Consider the following 14009-nt stretch of genomic DNA (forward strand, 5'->3'; position numbering starts at 1 on the left):
CTATATGTCTGTGCATGTTTTGCCACACGCTGAAAAAGATATGGGTTGATAGCTGATAGCTTTTACTAAATGTGACCTATTTACATATAGGAAATGATATTTTTAGTCACATTGAATAGGTCTCGTTATCATTTTAGCTAAATAAGCCTTACATAAAAGAGGAGGCTTTGAATGAATAGGTGTCACCTTTAAAATCATTCTCGAATGCGATCGATATTATTTTATTAATATTCACCCTCAAACTCAATTATGACAGAGCCAAAAGAGTTTTTGCTGCAGATCCAAAAGTTTAACGGCGGAGCTGGAACTTCCCCAAGCCGAACCCTTTAACCCATAAAACGCTTTAACACAAAACAACGTATTAAACACATGCACACACACACACACACACACACTATGATACACAGTGCGATGCCTACACCCCGTATCCTTTTGGCTCGAAACCGCTCAGGTAAGATGGACTGGATCACCGTTGTGAACTCTTTGTTCCGCCGAGCCGGAAAACTCCTCGGAAAGTCCTCCCAAACAAAAAACCTTCAGGATCTTCATGGTTTCATTTTTCTCCTCCTAAGACTCAGCATACAACGTTTGTTCTGCTCCAACGTTGAGTACAGGCAGTTTTTTATAGCAAATGTTGTTTAAAAGCCCAAACTCGCCAGGTTCTTACTTTTTGTTTGTTCCTGTCCTTAAGCCAGAGCAGCTGGACAAATCTGCTTTGGGCTCAAGAAACTAAAAAATCACTCTTTAACAGAAAGTCTGTCATACACAGTGTGTGTGTATGTATGTGTGTATGGGTAGGGGGGGGCACTCTTGTCTAGCACCTGTCCTCCACTGAGACCCAAATCTGTGTGTGGCCGTGGGGACAGCAGCACTCATACACTCCGCCTGCCTTTTTTCTGTGCTCTCTAGAGGATAACAGCACACCTAACCACTCTGTCCTGCACTGCTTAAAAGCTTTTACATCCAATCTCTCCTTTTGTCTTTACACAACTGTTTTTTTTATTATTTTATTATTATTATTATTCCTTTATTGTCTGCCAAATTCTTGACATTTACTTGACATCGGGCCGGAACATATTCTGTTTAGCTGTAGTGTTTGTTCTTTGCCGTCTAGCTGCAGCCATACAGGAGCTACCAGGAAGTGATACAAGACCTAGCGGTTACTTTTGCTTCACGCTGATTTAACTGTTGATCCGTGAATTCATGAGCATCTCAAAACCACAATTCAAACCGCAGGGTCTTTGGTCTGTGAAGGAAATTGATGTGAGACTGATTACATCTGCATTTCTGGTGGACGCCTGAAAAAACAAACAAAAAAAAGTTACATTTATTTCATTCATACAACTGAGCAGTTGATGGTTAAGGACCTTGATGAAGGGCCCTGAAGAGGAAGCTCGGTGGTGCTGGAATTTGAACTTACAACCTCAAAAAGTCCAACGCCTTAAACACTGAGCGACCACTTCATTAATCTTACCTCACTGTATTTTTTATTTTTTTATCAGTTGCTTTATACTTTATAGTAAGGGCAATCTCGTCCATCAATTTTTAGAATCATGACTAGAATCATAGACTAGGGTTTATGACTGTGACTGGGTTTCTCTGTGGTTCCAAAAAACTCATCTCAGTTCCTCTGTGGCTCCTGTGTTGTTTGAAAAGTTTCTGTATTCCCAAAGAGGTTCCTGAAGTGGATGTATTTTTTTGGGGCGCTGAGTTGAACATACAGACTTCGACCGTGAAAGTATGTGTGTGTGTGTGTGTGTGTGTGTGCCTGTGTAGGAATCAGGGTCTGGAACAGGGCCAGCCAGGGCACGGTGCCCACGAGGAGGCAGTGTGCAGCCACAACATTGGCACACAACATGATCAGGCAAAACATCTACAACTATTTGATCCTGTTTTTATTAAACACCTTCTATATCATTGTCATTTATAGGAAAGGTCCAATTACTTTCTATTGTGTTTATTTTTTTTCTCTATTGTTTGTGGGGGATTTTGTGCCCCCCTTTTATTTTAGCTTTTTATCCCTCCCTCACTCCTGTTTGTATCCCTAAAATATTCCGTACATTCTTCAGCAATTCCACATGACAGCCGCTCTGCTAATATAATCACAGCGTCTGAATTCTAATTTATACCATCAGGAGAAAATAAATAGTCTGGGCTTAATTACGGCGAGCCAGCTCCCGCTTTTAGGAGGCGTGATTTATGAAGCGCGTGGCGTCGCTTTCTTGCTGCATTTTTCTTAATTTATTTTTAATCCGTCTTTCAATTAATTCTGATGGAAACCTCTTAATGGTGGTAGAGAGGTGCGCTAACGAGAGCAGGCCGAGACCAGCACCGCTGTTTGATACATGAAACTTCATAGATCTTGAAATCAGGATTTAGAATCACAAAGTTTATTGAAGAAGTCAACAAACGTGCGACTCTGAGCTCAAGTCGTGTATTGTAAATATAAAAATACGTTAATGTGTTGAAAATAGATAATGTGGCTGTATATGGTGTTTTCCATACATACTGATTTATCAAATGGGTGACCTTCTTAATTTTGTCTGAGGGTCATTATAAAGCCTTGATGCAAGATCTTCTATGAGAAGGTAACACTTTTACATACATCTAAGCCTTTACAGATACTGAGTCTCGATTCCACCTTCTGTTGCAGCTTGGAACTTCAAACCTGATTTAGACATAACTAGCGACAGAAATCATGTCTCGAAATGTTGTTTGCTTTGACACACCTCCACGCTGATGAGGATTATTTGTTTTACAGCTGTACATCCCATTAGAATGTTTTCTTTAATTATTCCTACATGTTAAATCTTAAAGGAGAAATCCCAGTAAAATTCGACGATATTGAAAAAAATCTCATTCATTCTTTTTTCTGTTTCTCAACTCCCGGCCCGTTCGAAGGATATGCGCGTAACTCGCGCGTTATCTTAATGCAACACATGTTCTTTAGTGTTTTAATTTGCTCACTCTGTCAGTTTCTCAGTGTGAGTTTCCTTCTCCCAAAAGCTCTTTGTGTCTCATACCTGGGATGTCTAGCTTTCCTTTTATCTACATGTACTTAATACTGATGTGTTCTCTTTCTCGCTAAGCCTTACTGCTCTTCCTTTAGGGTCATACACTGTGTGTGTGTGTGTGTGTGTGTGTGTGTGTGTGTGTGTGTGTGTGTGTGTGTGTGTGTGTGCGTGTGCGAGACTATAATCTGCAGTTACTTACCGTTTCAACAACTATCCATTTTTCACCCTCTGCATTCATTTTCCTCTTTAAGGAAACAGAGCCCACTTTCAGTACCGGAGCAGCACCGACTTCACACGAGCAGCCAGAGAGGAAGATTTAAAATCCCTCTTTTTTTTTATGTTACTTCTTTTTTTTTTTTTTTTTTTTTGTTTTCTCAGCTCGCTTTCTTCCTCACACAGACCATTGCACACCAAGGTCTCCGTTTTCATTTCCCTACACACATGCGCAGCAGTTTTTAACTAGGCAGGCCAGGGCCAGGGCCCGGCACTACCGATCGATAGCCGCGGTCGGCTCGGAGCACCACACGTCACCTTAATGGGCCCTGCAGGTCCAACCATAAAACACCTCCATGGACCTTAGCGATGGAGCATCCATAAATCGACTCTCGCTCTCTCTCTCTCTCTCTCTCTCTCTCTCTCTCTCTCTCTCTCTCTCTCTCTCTCTCTCTCTCTTTCTCTCGCTCTCGCTCTATCTCTTACTCTATCTCTCGCTGATTCTGTACTAGAGCTGCGCTGTGATGTAGAGAGATTCGATTAAAACAGAGATGAGCTCGTACAGCATGGCACTTTTTTTTCAGAGTTTTTGGTTCTTAGTGTTCCCTGAGATGAGAGATCGCCTTTGATGTGTTTATAAGACTACATTTAAAGCTGCAGAAATGAGAATAAACAATGTTCAGCCGGAACATAATAAAAGAGCATTTCTCTCGTATGTTTGAGCATCCTTATACTATTTAATTATATCGCAAATTATGTTATAATAGTTTTATTGGGTTATAATAATGGCTTAGCTAGCAAATAGGTTTAGGCAGGTTGTTGTTTTTCGTTCATTCGTGTTTAATAAGCGTTGTTCCTGGCCGATGTCGCACTATATTGGGAACACTGGATGTAAGAACAGGAATACTCCATGGATGGAGTATTCGTGCAGTCGCCCGATTTCTTGTCAAACCCAGTTTTTACACGGAAAACCGAGGAAACCTTAAAGGAGTAGAACTTGGACAGCCATCTCAAGCCGAGACCGAACCCCGGAGCTGGAGTCGTGTGGCTGTGGAATTATTACATTTTTTCCTACTAAATTTTCATTACCATTGTTTAGATTGGCTTGTCGAGTGCAATTCCAGATTAATTCAATGGCATTAAGCAAAAGCCTTGCTAGATAAGTGAACTTGTTCCCTGAGGTCCTGAGTAAGAAAGAGAATCCCTTTCCTCCTTCATCATTCAAATTCATCATCTCATAATTTTTTTTTTTCAACAAGCAGTGACCGACAGTGCTGCGATTTATCCTCGCCATCTTCCAAAGAGCCACTGCGGGTTTCTTAATCAAGGTCCTTAACCCCCTCACAGGTTCATCTACATGCTCTGATTGCATTCAGACATTCAGACCTATTTGAAAAAGTAAAGTCACTTTGGATAAAAGCGTCCTCCAAATGAATAAACCTAATGTGTTTACAGTGATAATGTTCGTCTCGGACGAGATTCTGCTGCAGTCCGTAAGATTGGATTAATAACCGCGATCAGGCCCAGGCGAAGAGATCAGCTGACCAGTCAGCGTCTGTTCTCTTTCTCCCTTCCTGAGCCCCAGGTCGTGTGGAAGAGCGCATCTGTCTGTGTGCACATTAGCCAAACAGATAGCAACTTTAATTGCCTGTACATGCACTTGCTCACCCATGACGCCCTCTAACTTCGTCCCTGCTGTCCTCCGCAAATAAAGAAAAGAAAGCAAGATAGTGAGAGGGAGAAAGACAGACAGGGAGAGGGAAAACCGGGCATGATTACTTATTTCTGTGGCCCTGCTACAGAGTGCCTCTCGCCAAAAATGACTCTAATTCCAAACGGTTAACAAGATTTTTTTTTTTTCTTTAATAGAGCCGAATGCGTGTGACAGCAAATAGCTTTCCTATTTGCAGCCTTAATGGCTTTTCCTACTTTGCGCTTCCAATAAGCAGTAAACTCGGAAATTAATATTGCACGCCGCGTTATGATGCAAATAGGAACGAGAAAGGAGAGAGCCGCACCTTCACGCACAAAGCTCTGATTAGATCCGTAATTGCATCTCCGTTAGCCCAACCCCACCAACCACCCACCCCCCTCCTGCCCGCTCTGGCACATTCAATTTTGAATTCGCTTATATATTTATAGAAGCATTTTAAACCTCGTCATCCGTGTCGGCGTGCAGATGGAGAACACGTTTGATTTACGTTGCGGCGCGGTTTTGTTTTTCGAAACAGCGCTAATCAGCAATAATTGGCCAAGCAGAGGAGAAAAGCTTGTCCTTGAGGCCTGATGTCTTTGCTCTCACCTTTAACTGTTGTTTTGTAGAACCATCAATTAACTTTTCCATCACTGTGTCCATTATGATGAAAGAGCAGAAGTTCTTCACCGTGTACGCTGTAAGGGAATTAAAGTAATGGTGCAGGCAGAATTCTTTATTTCGGACTAATATTGAGTCTTGAATGGAATAATGATGCTAATTAGCAGCAGAAAGCATTACACATAATACAAATAATGTGCAATAGATGTGCTGTGGTGCACAGCATGGTACGCCTTTGTGTCAAATTAAACACAAATAGAGAGCTGAAAATTGTAGTTGCCTCTTTGGCCTAAATGTCGACAAGTTGGGTTACGTTGGAAATGATGTGCTTCTGGTTGGATGTCTTTGTGCACTGTAGCATTACAGGTTTCCTTTCACTGGAACTAAAAGGCTCGAACGTGTTCCAGCATGACACAAGAAGTGCACAAGAAAAAGAACCTCCGTCTCTTGCACAAAGCCCTGAACTTAACCCTGCTAAACACATTTAGAAAGAATTTTTTTCTGGAGCCTTTTTCGACATTGAAATGTCAGAGTCTGATCTCACTAATGCTCTTATGGCTAAAGTACACAAATGTCCACAGCCAACATCTACAGGAAACCCTTTCCAGTAGAGTGAAAATTATTAAAACAGCAAAGGAGGACTAAATCTGGAATTGAATGCTCAGCAAGCATATGATTATGATGTTTGGGGATCCACAAACATTTGGCCTCATAGTGTACACTTCTATTTCATTCCAAGGGTCTCGCCTGTCACATACCTGCAGCCTGACTGACATTTACACCTGATCTTACTTCCACCCCTTATCTTGCACAAGGTGAGCCCAAAAGATGGTGGGTCCAATCAAGCTTCCATTGGCCCAGTCACCAGACTCTTGCTTAACACCACACCCAGGTTCCCAGTAACCCTAATATAGAGAGGTTAAAAACCTTTTCATACCATTCATGGAAATGAATGGGTTTGTTCTTTTTTTTTCTGTCCCCAGGGTTTCTGCAGAGTCTTAAAAAGTAAAAAAATAAAAAATACAATTTAATCTAGGTCTTGACTTGGTGAAACCTGCGGAAACCCTCGTCCCCTTCCCCAATATCTGTTCACTATAAGTAATTGGAACAATGTACACAAGTTCTCAATTCTTTAAAAACATTTATGTATTTATTCATAATTCTACATTTGCCTGGTTAAATAGCCAAACAAAGATAGTATGATGCTTTTGTGGTAATGCTTTGGATAAAATGCAGTCAAAAGCTTGTATCCCTTTGAAAATGAATGTACTGTAAATCACATTATAAAAAATCCCACATCCCCAGAATGGTATATGGCGGTAGCTTCTATATACATAAATGTGTATTTGCCAGAGTCATACAGCTTGTGGCTATAATGTAACCCAGTGTCATGCCATGAGCTTTAGATTTAGCTTTCACTCCCACAAAGCCATCTCCCCACTGTGAGTAAGGACTGCATTCCGGATTTATCTGCTCTGTATTAGAATAGCTTTACTGTAACCAGTGCTTAACGTATTAGTTTGGAAAAACGGGCATTAACTTTGGGAAAGAAACTTTTTATTCAGGTTTCAAGCTTTTTCCGAGCAGTAATGAATCCAAGCCATAATGGGTATATTAAACATTGCGCTGTAGACCTGGCAATGAACTCATTAGTAGCTGAAAAGTGTGTGTGTGTGTGTGTGTGTGTGTGTGTGTGTGTGTGTGTGTGTGTGAATATGGTTATGCGTGCAGAGATGGTGTGTGTATCTCTCAGTTCTAGCACTGATTTACAGTGTTCCTGCTGGATTAATGGCTGCAGGTGCTTAAAATGCAGATTATTCCTGTAGGCTGTAAATCTAATTGGTTGTGTAGTATATCTTTTCTGTCATGCATGCATGCACGCACACAGACACACACACACACACACACACACACACACACACACACACACACAAAGTCAGCTGACCTTTGGGCACCACTAGCCAGTGCACTTAACCATCTCTATACACTCAAGTCTCTTTAAGCCTAGTGCTGTGTGTTTCGTGTGTGTGTGTGTGTGTGTTTGTATATGTGTGTGTGTGTGTGTGTGTGTGTGTGTGTGTGTGTGTGTGTGTGTGTGTGTGTGTGTTCGGGGGGTGTCACAGGACCAACACAGCAAGCTGTTTCTCGCCCATGGTTTCCTTGGCAACCGTTCATTTCACGCCACACGGCGCTCTCGTTTCACCTGTCACTTTGGTAATTGCCTCAGAATTTTTCTGGCATATCAGGAAAAAATGATGACGATAATGATAAGACAATATTTATGAACCGCACATTGACAGACAAAGGACAGGTTGGGGCTTGGGTGGTGATGGTGGAGGATGAGTTTCATTAGAGAGGAAAAGTGCGAGAGGAGCCCATTAGGGAACATTCCAGAGTTTCTGCAGCCTCGTCATTAAAGCCGTTACCATCGCCTGCACAACACAAACACTCCACATTGTTTTAATTGGGTCACTCTTACACATTCTCTCTCACTCTCTCTCTCTCTCTCTCTCTCTCTCTCTCTCTCTCTCTCTCTCTCTCTCTCTCTCTCTCGCTCTCTTTCGCTCTCTTTCTTTTTTCTCAGTCCATTTTTTTCCCACTGTAGAGTGGACACAATTGCTTCTCTGAATTTTAAGTATCTTTTGTCCTTGGAGTTGCAGCCGGTTGATTGCTAAGACGATACATTCACAACATATAGAACATAGAATAAAATGAGTACATACTGTATGTGCTCCTTGTATGTATAATTCCTTTTGCTGATAGCTATGAAGCATCTACAGACATGAGGGCAACGAGCAGTGAATACAAAAGGCGAAAAAATCCCAGCTAGAGAATTTGCAGGAACAGCATCTAAACTGAAAAATCTTTAGGCTTCTTCGAAAGAATAGGGTCAAAATAGTATCAACATTTTGCAGGGCAGTAGTAGTAGGATCATAATAGGAGCAAAAACATCAGGATGATCGTATATGATGGCCCAGGATGGCCATATAGGGTGAGCGAATGAAAGCATTGGGATCCATGTAGGAGCAGAAGTAGCACCCAAATAACTGACAGCACTAAGATCTGTATTGGAGCAGAACCTTGTGAATGATTGGATGGCAAGAAGATTTTAAAAAGGAACAGAACCATGTAGGCCTCAGGATCATACCATTATGCTCCAAATGAGAGCAGTAGCTAGAAGTCATCAGTGTGACAGGAGTAATATCTAAATGGAAGCAGATTCTTGTAGGCCTTAGGATGTTCTAGCAACATTACTGATATGAATTTCAAGCGTGTAGGAACTGTCAGTCAGAATATTGAGATTGTTAGTCACAGCTTTAACCTTAGCGCTCACAGAAACCAGAATACACTTATTTCTCCATCTGCTCCTCATCGGATGTCTGTAATACGTTTAAGTGATGTTTACAGCAAAAACAAACATGCCGCCTTGTTGAGGGTTGCAGAAATTAGAGGCCGAAAGCGAGGATTTGACTCTGATATTTGCCCTCCCTTTTGAAAAAAGAAAAAGAAAGAGAGAAAAAAAAACACGGAAAGCCCAAGCCGCATGGAATTTATATTACATGCTTTCGGGGAGAATGTCAGTGGGAATTAATTGATTTGCCCATATTTGTCAGGAAAGAGTAAGCGCCTAACCCAGGCCTGCATTATTAAAGCTAATACCGTGGTGGTTTGGGCGAGTCCTGCGCCGTGAATCACCCTCTGACACGGCCTTGATGATGTATGGATATATTATTCAGAGGCTTGCGTAGGAAAAGAGAGAGCAGAGCTTCTCCTCCCTCCACGCCCTCCATCCACCACTCATCCCGTGTCCCCTAGAGACCACCTGAGCTCTCCCAGTAAAAGTAAAGACCACTTATAGAATAGCCTGGGGCTGGTGCCTGCTCAAGTGCCCAGAGTTACCCATTAGAGCATGGAGGCCAGGTCCAGGAACACACACACACACACACACACGTGCACACACACTGCAATCAAGATACCTGGTGATGAAGTGGGGGACGGACCTGTCCACCACACTGTCAAAGCCGTCTTCAGTCTTTCCAATGACATACATTTACAAGAGCATGTTTTGTGTCTCACCTGTCTGCCAGCAAGTCTCACTCTTTACAAATCTTTTTTAATCAGAGTGAATTAATTATCCCCAAAGCTTCAAATTACTTCTCATGGAGTAATGAGTTGTAGTTGTGCTCTGGGAGTTTCTCCGCAGCCAAAAATTCCCTTTTATGAATAAAACATGGGTTTCACTAAAGACAAGGTACAGGGTTTTTTTGGGGGGTTTTTTTGAGGCGAGGCAGTGAGACGAGTGCTTTTTGACACCTGGCATCAAACACCGCCTCGAAGCGGGCAGACAAAAAAGCGCCGTGGCCATAATCAGTCCACCTCAGTCGTGCTTTGACCTGTCAGAAGAGAAGAAAACTTTAACGTGGACCTCAATGTTGAAGCCGCCCAGAAGCCCCCACAGACAGGGTTAATAACAGCAGCCGCTCTTCACTTTCCTGTCTGGGGAAATGCGATCTCATAAGGTGCCACAGAGAGAGAGAGAGAGAGAGAGAGAGAGAGAGAGAGAGAGAGAGAGAGAGAGAGAGAGAGAGAGAGAGAGAGAGAGAGAGAGAGAGAGAGAGAGAGAGAGAGAGAGAGAGAGAGAGAGAGAGAGAGAGAGAGAGAGAGAGAGAGAGAGAGAGAGAGAGAGAGAGAGAGAGAGAGAGAGAGAGAGAGAGAGACCAAGCAGAGATGAACAGCTTTAATATTTAAAAAGCCAGCCTGTTACAGCACAAGAAATAGGAAGGAGCTCAGGGAAAAAGCTAGAATTAACTGGAAGTTGTGTAAATATTTAATGGCAGTTTGTGCATACAGGTCCTGGTGTTTATGGGAGGAGGAGGATTGTAGGATAGAGGGTATGGTGATGTCTATAAACTTTATTTCCTCTCTGTCTATATGTCCAAGACAATAATGTTTACTTACAGTTATACAACTGCGCTGTTCAGTTCTCAGCTCTGATTGGCAGAAAGTGGGGATAAATGTTCTATAAAAGCAGTACTGAGATTTATTTATACCAGGGCTTGTTTAGCAGATGCCAAACATAATTAAAATAAAAATTGTTATTACTGTGAGGTTTCCAGTGGCAACCTAGGTAAAGTTCAGGTCGGAGGAGTCTTTGCTTCGTGGTTTGTCTGAATTTTTTTGTTTTAATAACTTCAAACTAACAGGTTCTAACCTTCTGCGAATGTGCTTCAAAAATAACCATACACTTCATGAACCTTTTTAGCCACGTGTAGTTTTTCCTCAGACTGTTGCTACAAAGATTGGAAGCACACAATTGTGTAAGATGTCTCTGGATGTGCTCGCGTTCATTTTCCCGTCACTTGAACTAGGAGACCCGAATGTGTTCCAGCATGAAGATGCTTCCGTGCACAAAGCCAGCTCTGTGAAGATATGGTTTACATGGGTTGGAGTGGAAGATCCTGCTATAGAACTAAAACTTAATCCCTACTGAACACCTCTGGGATGAATTGCAACACTGAATGCACCCCAGGCCTCCTCACCTACATCAGTACCTGACTTGACTAACACCCGTGTAGCTGAATGAAAATTCACAAATCTCCACAAGCACACTCCCAAATCCAATGGAACATTTTCCCAGAAGAGAGGAGGTTCTTATAAAAGCAAATGAAGACTAAATGTGGGATAGGATGCTCCAAAAGCAGATGTTTTCGGTCACGTGTCCACAAACCTTTATCAAATGCGGTAGTAACGATGAAGGGATAAAACGTACGTTTTATCATCTTTTCTAAGGTCATGCCGAGGGTTAAGAATTTGTATGTGTAAAACCAGGTTGAGTGAATCAATGTGTGTGGAACATTCCAGAAGATTTGTGAAAACATCAAGCACTTTATAAATCATTAGTATGTGTGTGTGAAAGAGAGAGAGAGAGAGAGAGAGAGAGATGGTATAATCAAGGTAATTTATCTGTGAGGACATTCAAATTCAGCTGTGTGTGTGTATGTGTGTGTGTGTTTGGTCTCAGTTGGACATGTGTTTGCACTCAGTGTTACACAAACAGTCTGTTAGTCCAGTCACACAGCACAGTTATTCACATCACTGGCATCCTTTCTGACTGGCAGAATGGGGTTGATTATCAATCACTTTTCAGCTCTGTGTGTGTGTGTGTGTGTGTGTGTGTGTGTGTGTGTGTGTGTGTGTGTGTGTGTGTGTGTGTGTGTGTGTGTGTGTGTGTGTGTGTGTGTTGTGTGTGTGTGTGTGTGTGTGTGTGTGTGTGTGCACACTTATAATAGATGGGCTCCTGAGATGGACTGAATATTACAGAGCTAGACACTTTCTCAAGCCCTGTCACTTCAGCAAACACGGGCCAGGCCCCCGGTCCGTCCTGCCGAGCGGCCAATAATGGAGTTCACACTTTTATTTCCATATTTCTCTGCCCTTATATTGATGAATGTTTTCATTTGGAGCGAAGTCAGCCCCGCTCTTTATTGTTTTGGCCTGGCTGAGGTGTTTTTGTTTAGGCTACGGCCTTCGAGCACCTCCATATATCACGCTCGCTCGGCTCCAGCGCGCTCACCATAGCCCGCAGAGCCACCGGTAATTAGAGCAAAGTTGCTGAACTGATCAAGTTCGGCTCTTTCATTCCAGCTGCTGTGCAGGAGTGAAGTTGCACTCGTTTACCCAAGGACAGCTCTTCACTTCTCGAAAAAAAAAAACAACAAAAAAGAAAAAGCTGTAATCGACCAGTGTAACGAGCTGCGAAAAACGAGCACGAAGGTTTGCATCTAACTTGGTTTCTGCTATACAAAATTGTAAGTCTAGGAAATTCTAGAAACACTATTGACCTTGATAAAAAGATATAAAATTTATTAAAAGTTTTTTTTTTCTCAATTGTGAATCATTTTTCAGTCATGAGTAATTAATATGTAGTCTTTTTTTTTTTACTTTGTTTCTTACTGGACACAGAAAATAAGTGAGAAAAAATGAAGACCAGAGAAAATTGTCATTTGAATGCCACATAAACACAATAGAACAGGCAGCAAAATGGATTTTCCGACTTGTGAAAATGCATAAGATATAAGTAAATAGTGAGCAGGAAGAAAGCTGGAAAAGTCTTTCAGGTTCTTGGGGTAATTGTTACTGTATAAATACCCCGTTTTTGCTACGCGTTCTTCGCTCAGGTTGACGCAGGCGTGTGTTCGAGGCGCTTTTGGCACAGTGGCGCTCCCTCTACACACCTCTAGGTCTCCGTCAGAGCTACCCAATAGATCTTTATTTACAGCACAGGAGTCGGAAACAGCTGGTCAATCCATTTAGCCTAAGGCCACTGATTTGTTCGTATTTACTACAACACCCAAAGAAAAGCCGGGGTATTTTTCTCCTCTCTCTTTCCTATTGATCTGGCGCTTAGAAAATCTGCTCCGCTGTCTAAACACTATTGATCCCCATCCACTCGCTCTTCGCCGAGCTCCCTGCGCTCGTGTATAAGGGGACTGGATGAATTGAAATTTCATTTCTGACAACTTGTTACTTTTTTCTTTTTTTTTTTTTGTGGTTCTTTTTTTTTTACCCTGATAGCGTGATGGGACAGGAGGTGGCTGTTATGGTGTTGAGAACGGCGCTCGATGAACATCCATTGCAGGTGGAGATAAGTGGAGGGAGTGTTCGCTCAGGAGTGTTCGCTCAGGTCTCTTTAGCATTCAGCTACAAGCCATGCTAAGTGTTAGAGGCAGCACAGGGCTGTATAAAAATTCTAGTCTGTGAAGTTTTCAGTACAAAATCATTGCAAATGTGAGGTCAAAAAAAGCCCGAATTTAGTTATGTCCGCTTAATGCTTTGACATCTTTTTTTTTTTTTCTTTTTTCATTTGTCATCATTTCAACTTATCTCCTTATCGCATTATCTTGTTATTCCTAGAGATGTTTTTGTTTTAAAATATGTCGATTGTGAGTTATCAGATTTTCTCTAAATGTCCATTTTTGGTTTTTGATTTAATTTTTTCATGTCCTGAGTCATCCTGTTATTTTATTATGTTATGTTTTTGTTTCAAGATGCCAAATTATACACTGTAAACCCCTTCTTTTTCTTAGATTTAGTTTCCCTCTCTCTTATTGCTGGCCATGATGTGACCATCACTGTTTGTGTGTGTGTGTGTGTGTGTGTGTGTGTGTGCGTGTGCGTGTGTTTGTTTAGCTGCAGGAGCGCAACATGGACCTGCAAAGTCTTCAGAAGGCCCACGCCGAGCTGCAGGTCCAAGACAAAGAGGGCCAGAGAGAGCTGAGTCGAATCAGAGAGGAGCTGCACAACGCCGCCCTGAGGGTAAAAAAACACCACCTCTTTTTTTTTTTCTTTTTACGGCTCCTGTTAGCGGGTAAGATATTGTGGAGCGCAGGCCTTGTTTTAATTAACATAAATATTCATATAACGACCGCAAAACCACCCCGCGTTTCCATCCTGGATCTTTAATAGTA

The 14009-nt window shown here is 42.0% G+C and overlaps 1 protein-coding gene across 12 annotated transcripts in view; it reads left to right on the forward strand.

The window, feature by feature from the left end:
- Window positions 1-14009, forward strand: part of pmfbp1 (polyamine modulated factor 1 binding protein 1) — a 177476-nt gene that overhangs the window by 111172 nt on the left and 52295 nt on the right. For all 12 annotated transcript variants that reach the window (XM_083558353.1, XM_083558350.1, XM_083558354.1 and 9 more), the window contains one exon: window positions 13732-13857. In XM_083558353.1, the coding sequence (XP_083414479.1) occupies window positions 13732-13857 (126 nt within the window). The remainder of the gene's footprint in view (window positions 1-13731; window positions 13858-14009) is intronic.

This window comes from Silurus aristotelis (genome assembly GCF_946808225.1).
Source record: "Silurus aristotelis genome assembly, chromosome: 13".
NCBI classification, from domain to species: domain Eukaryota; kingdom Metazoa; phylum Chordata; class Actinopteri; order Siluriformes; family Siluridae; genus Silurus; species Silurus aristotelis.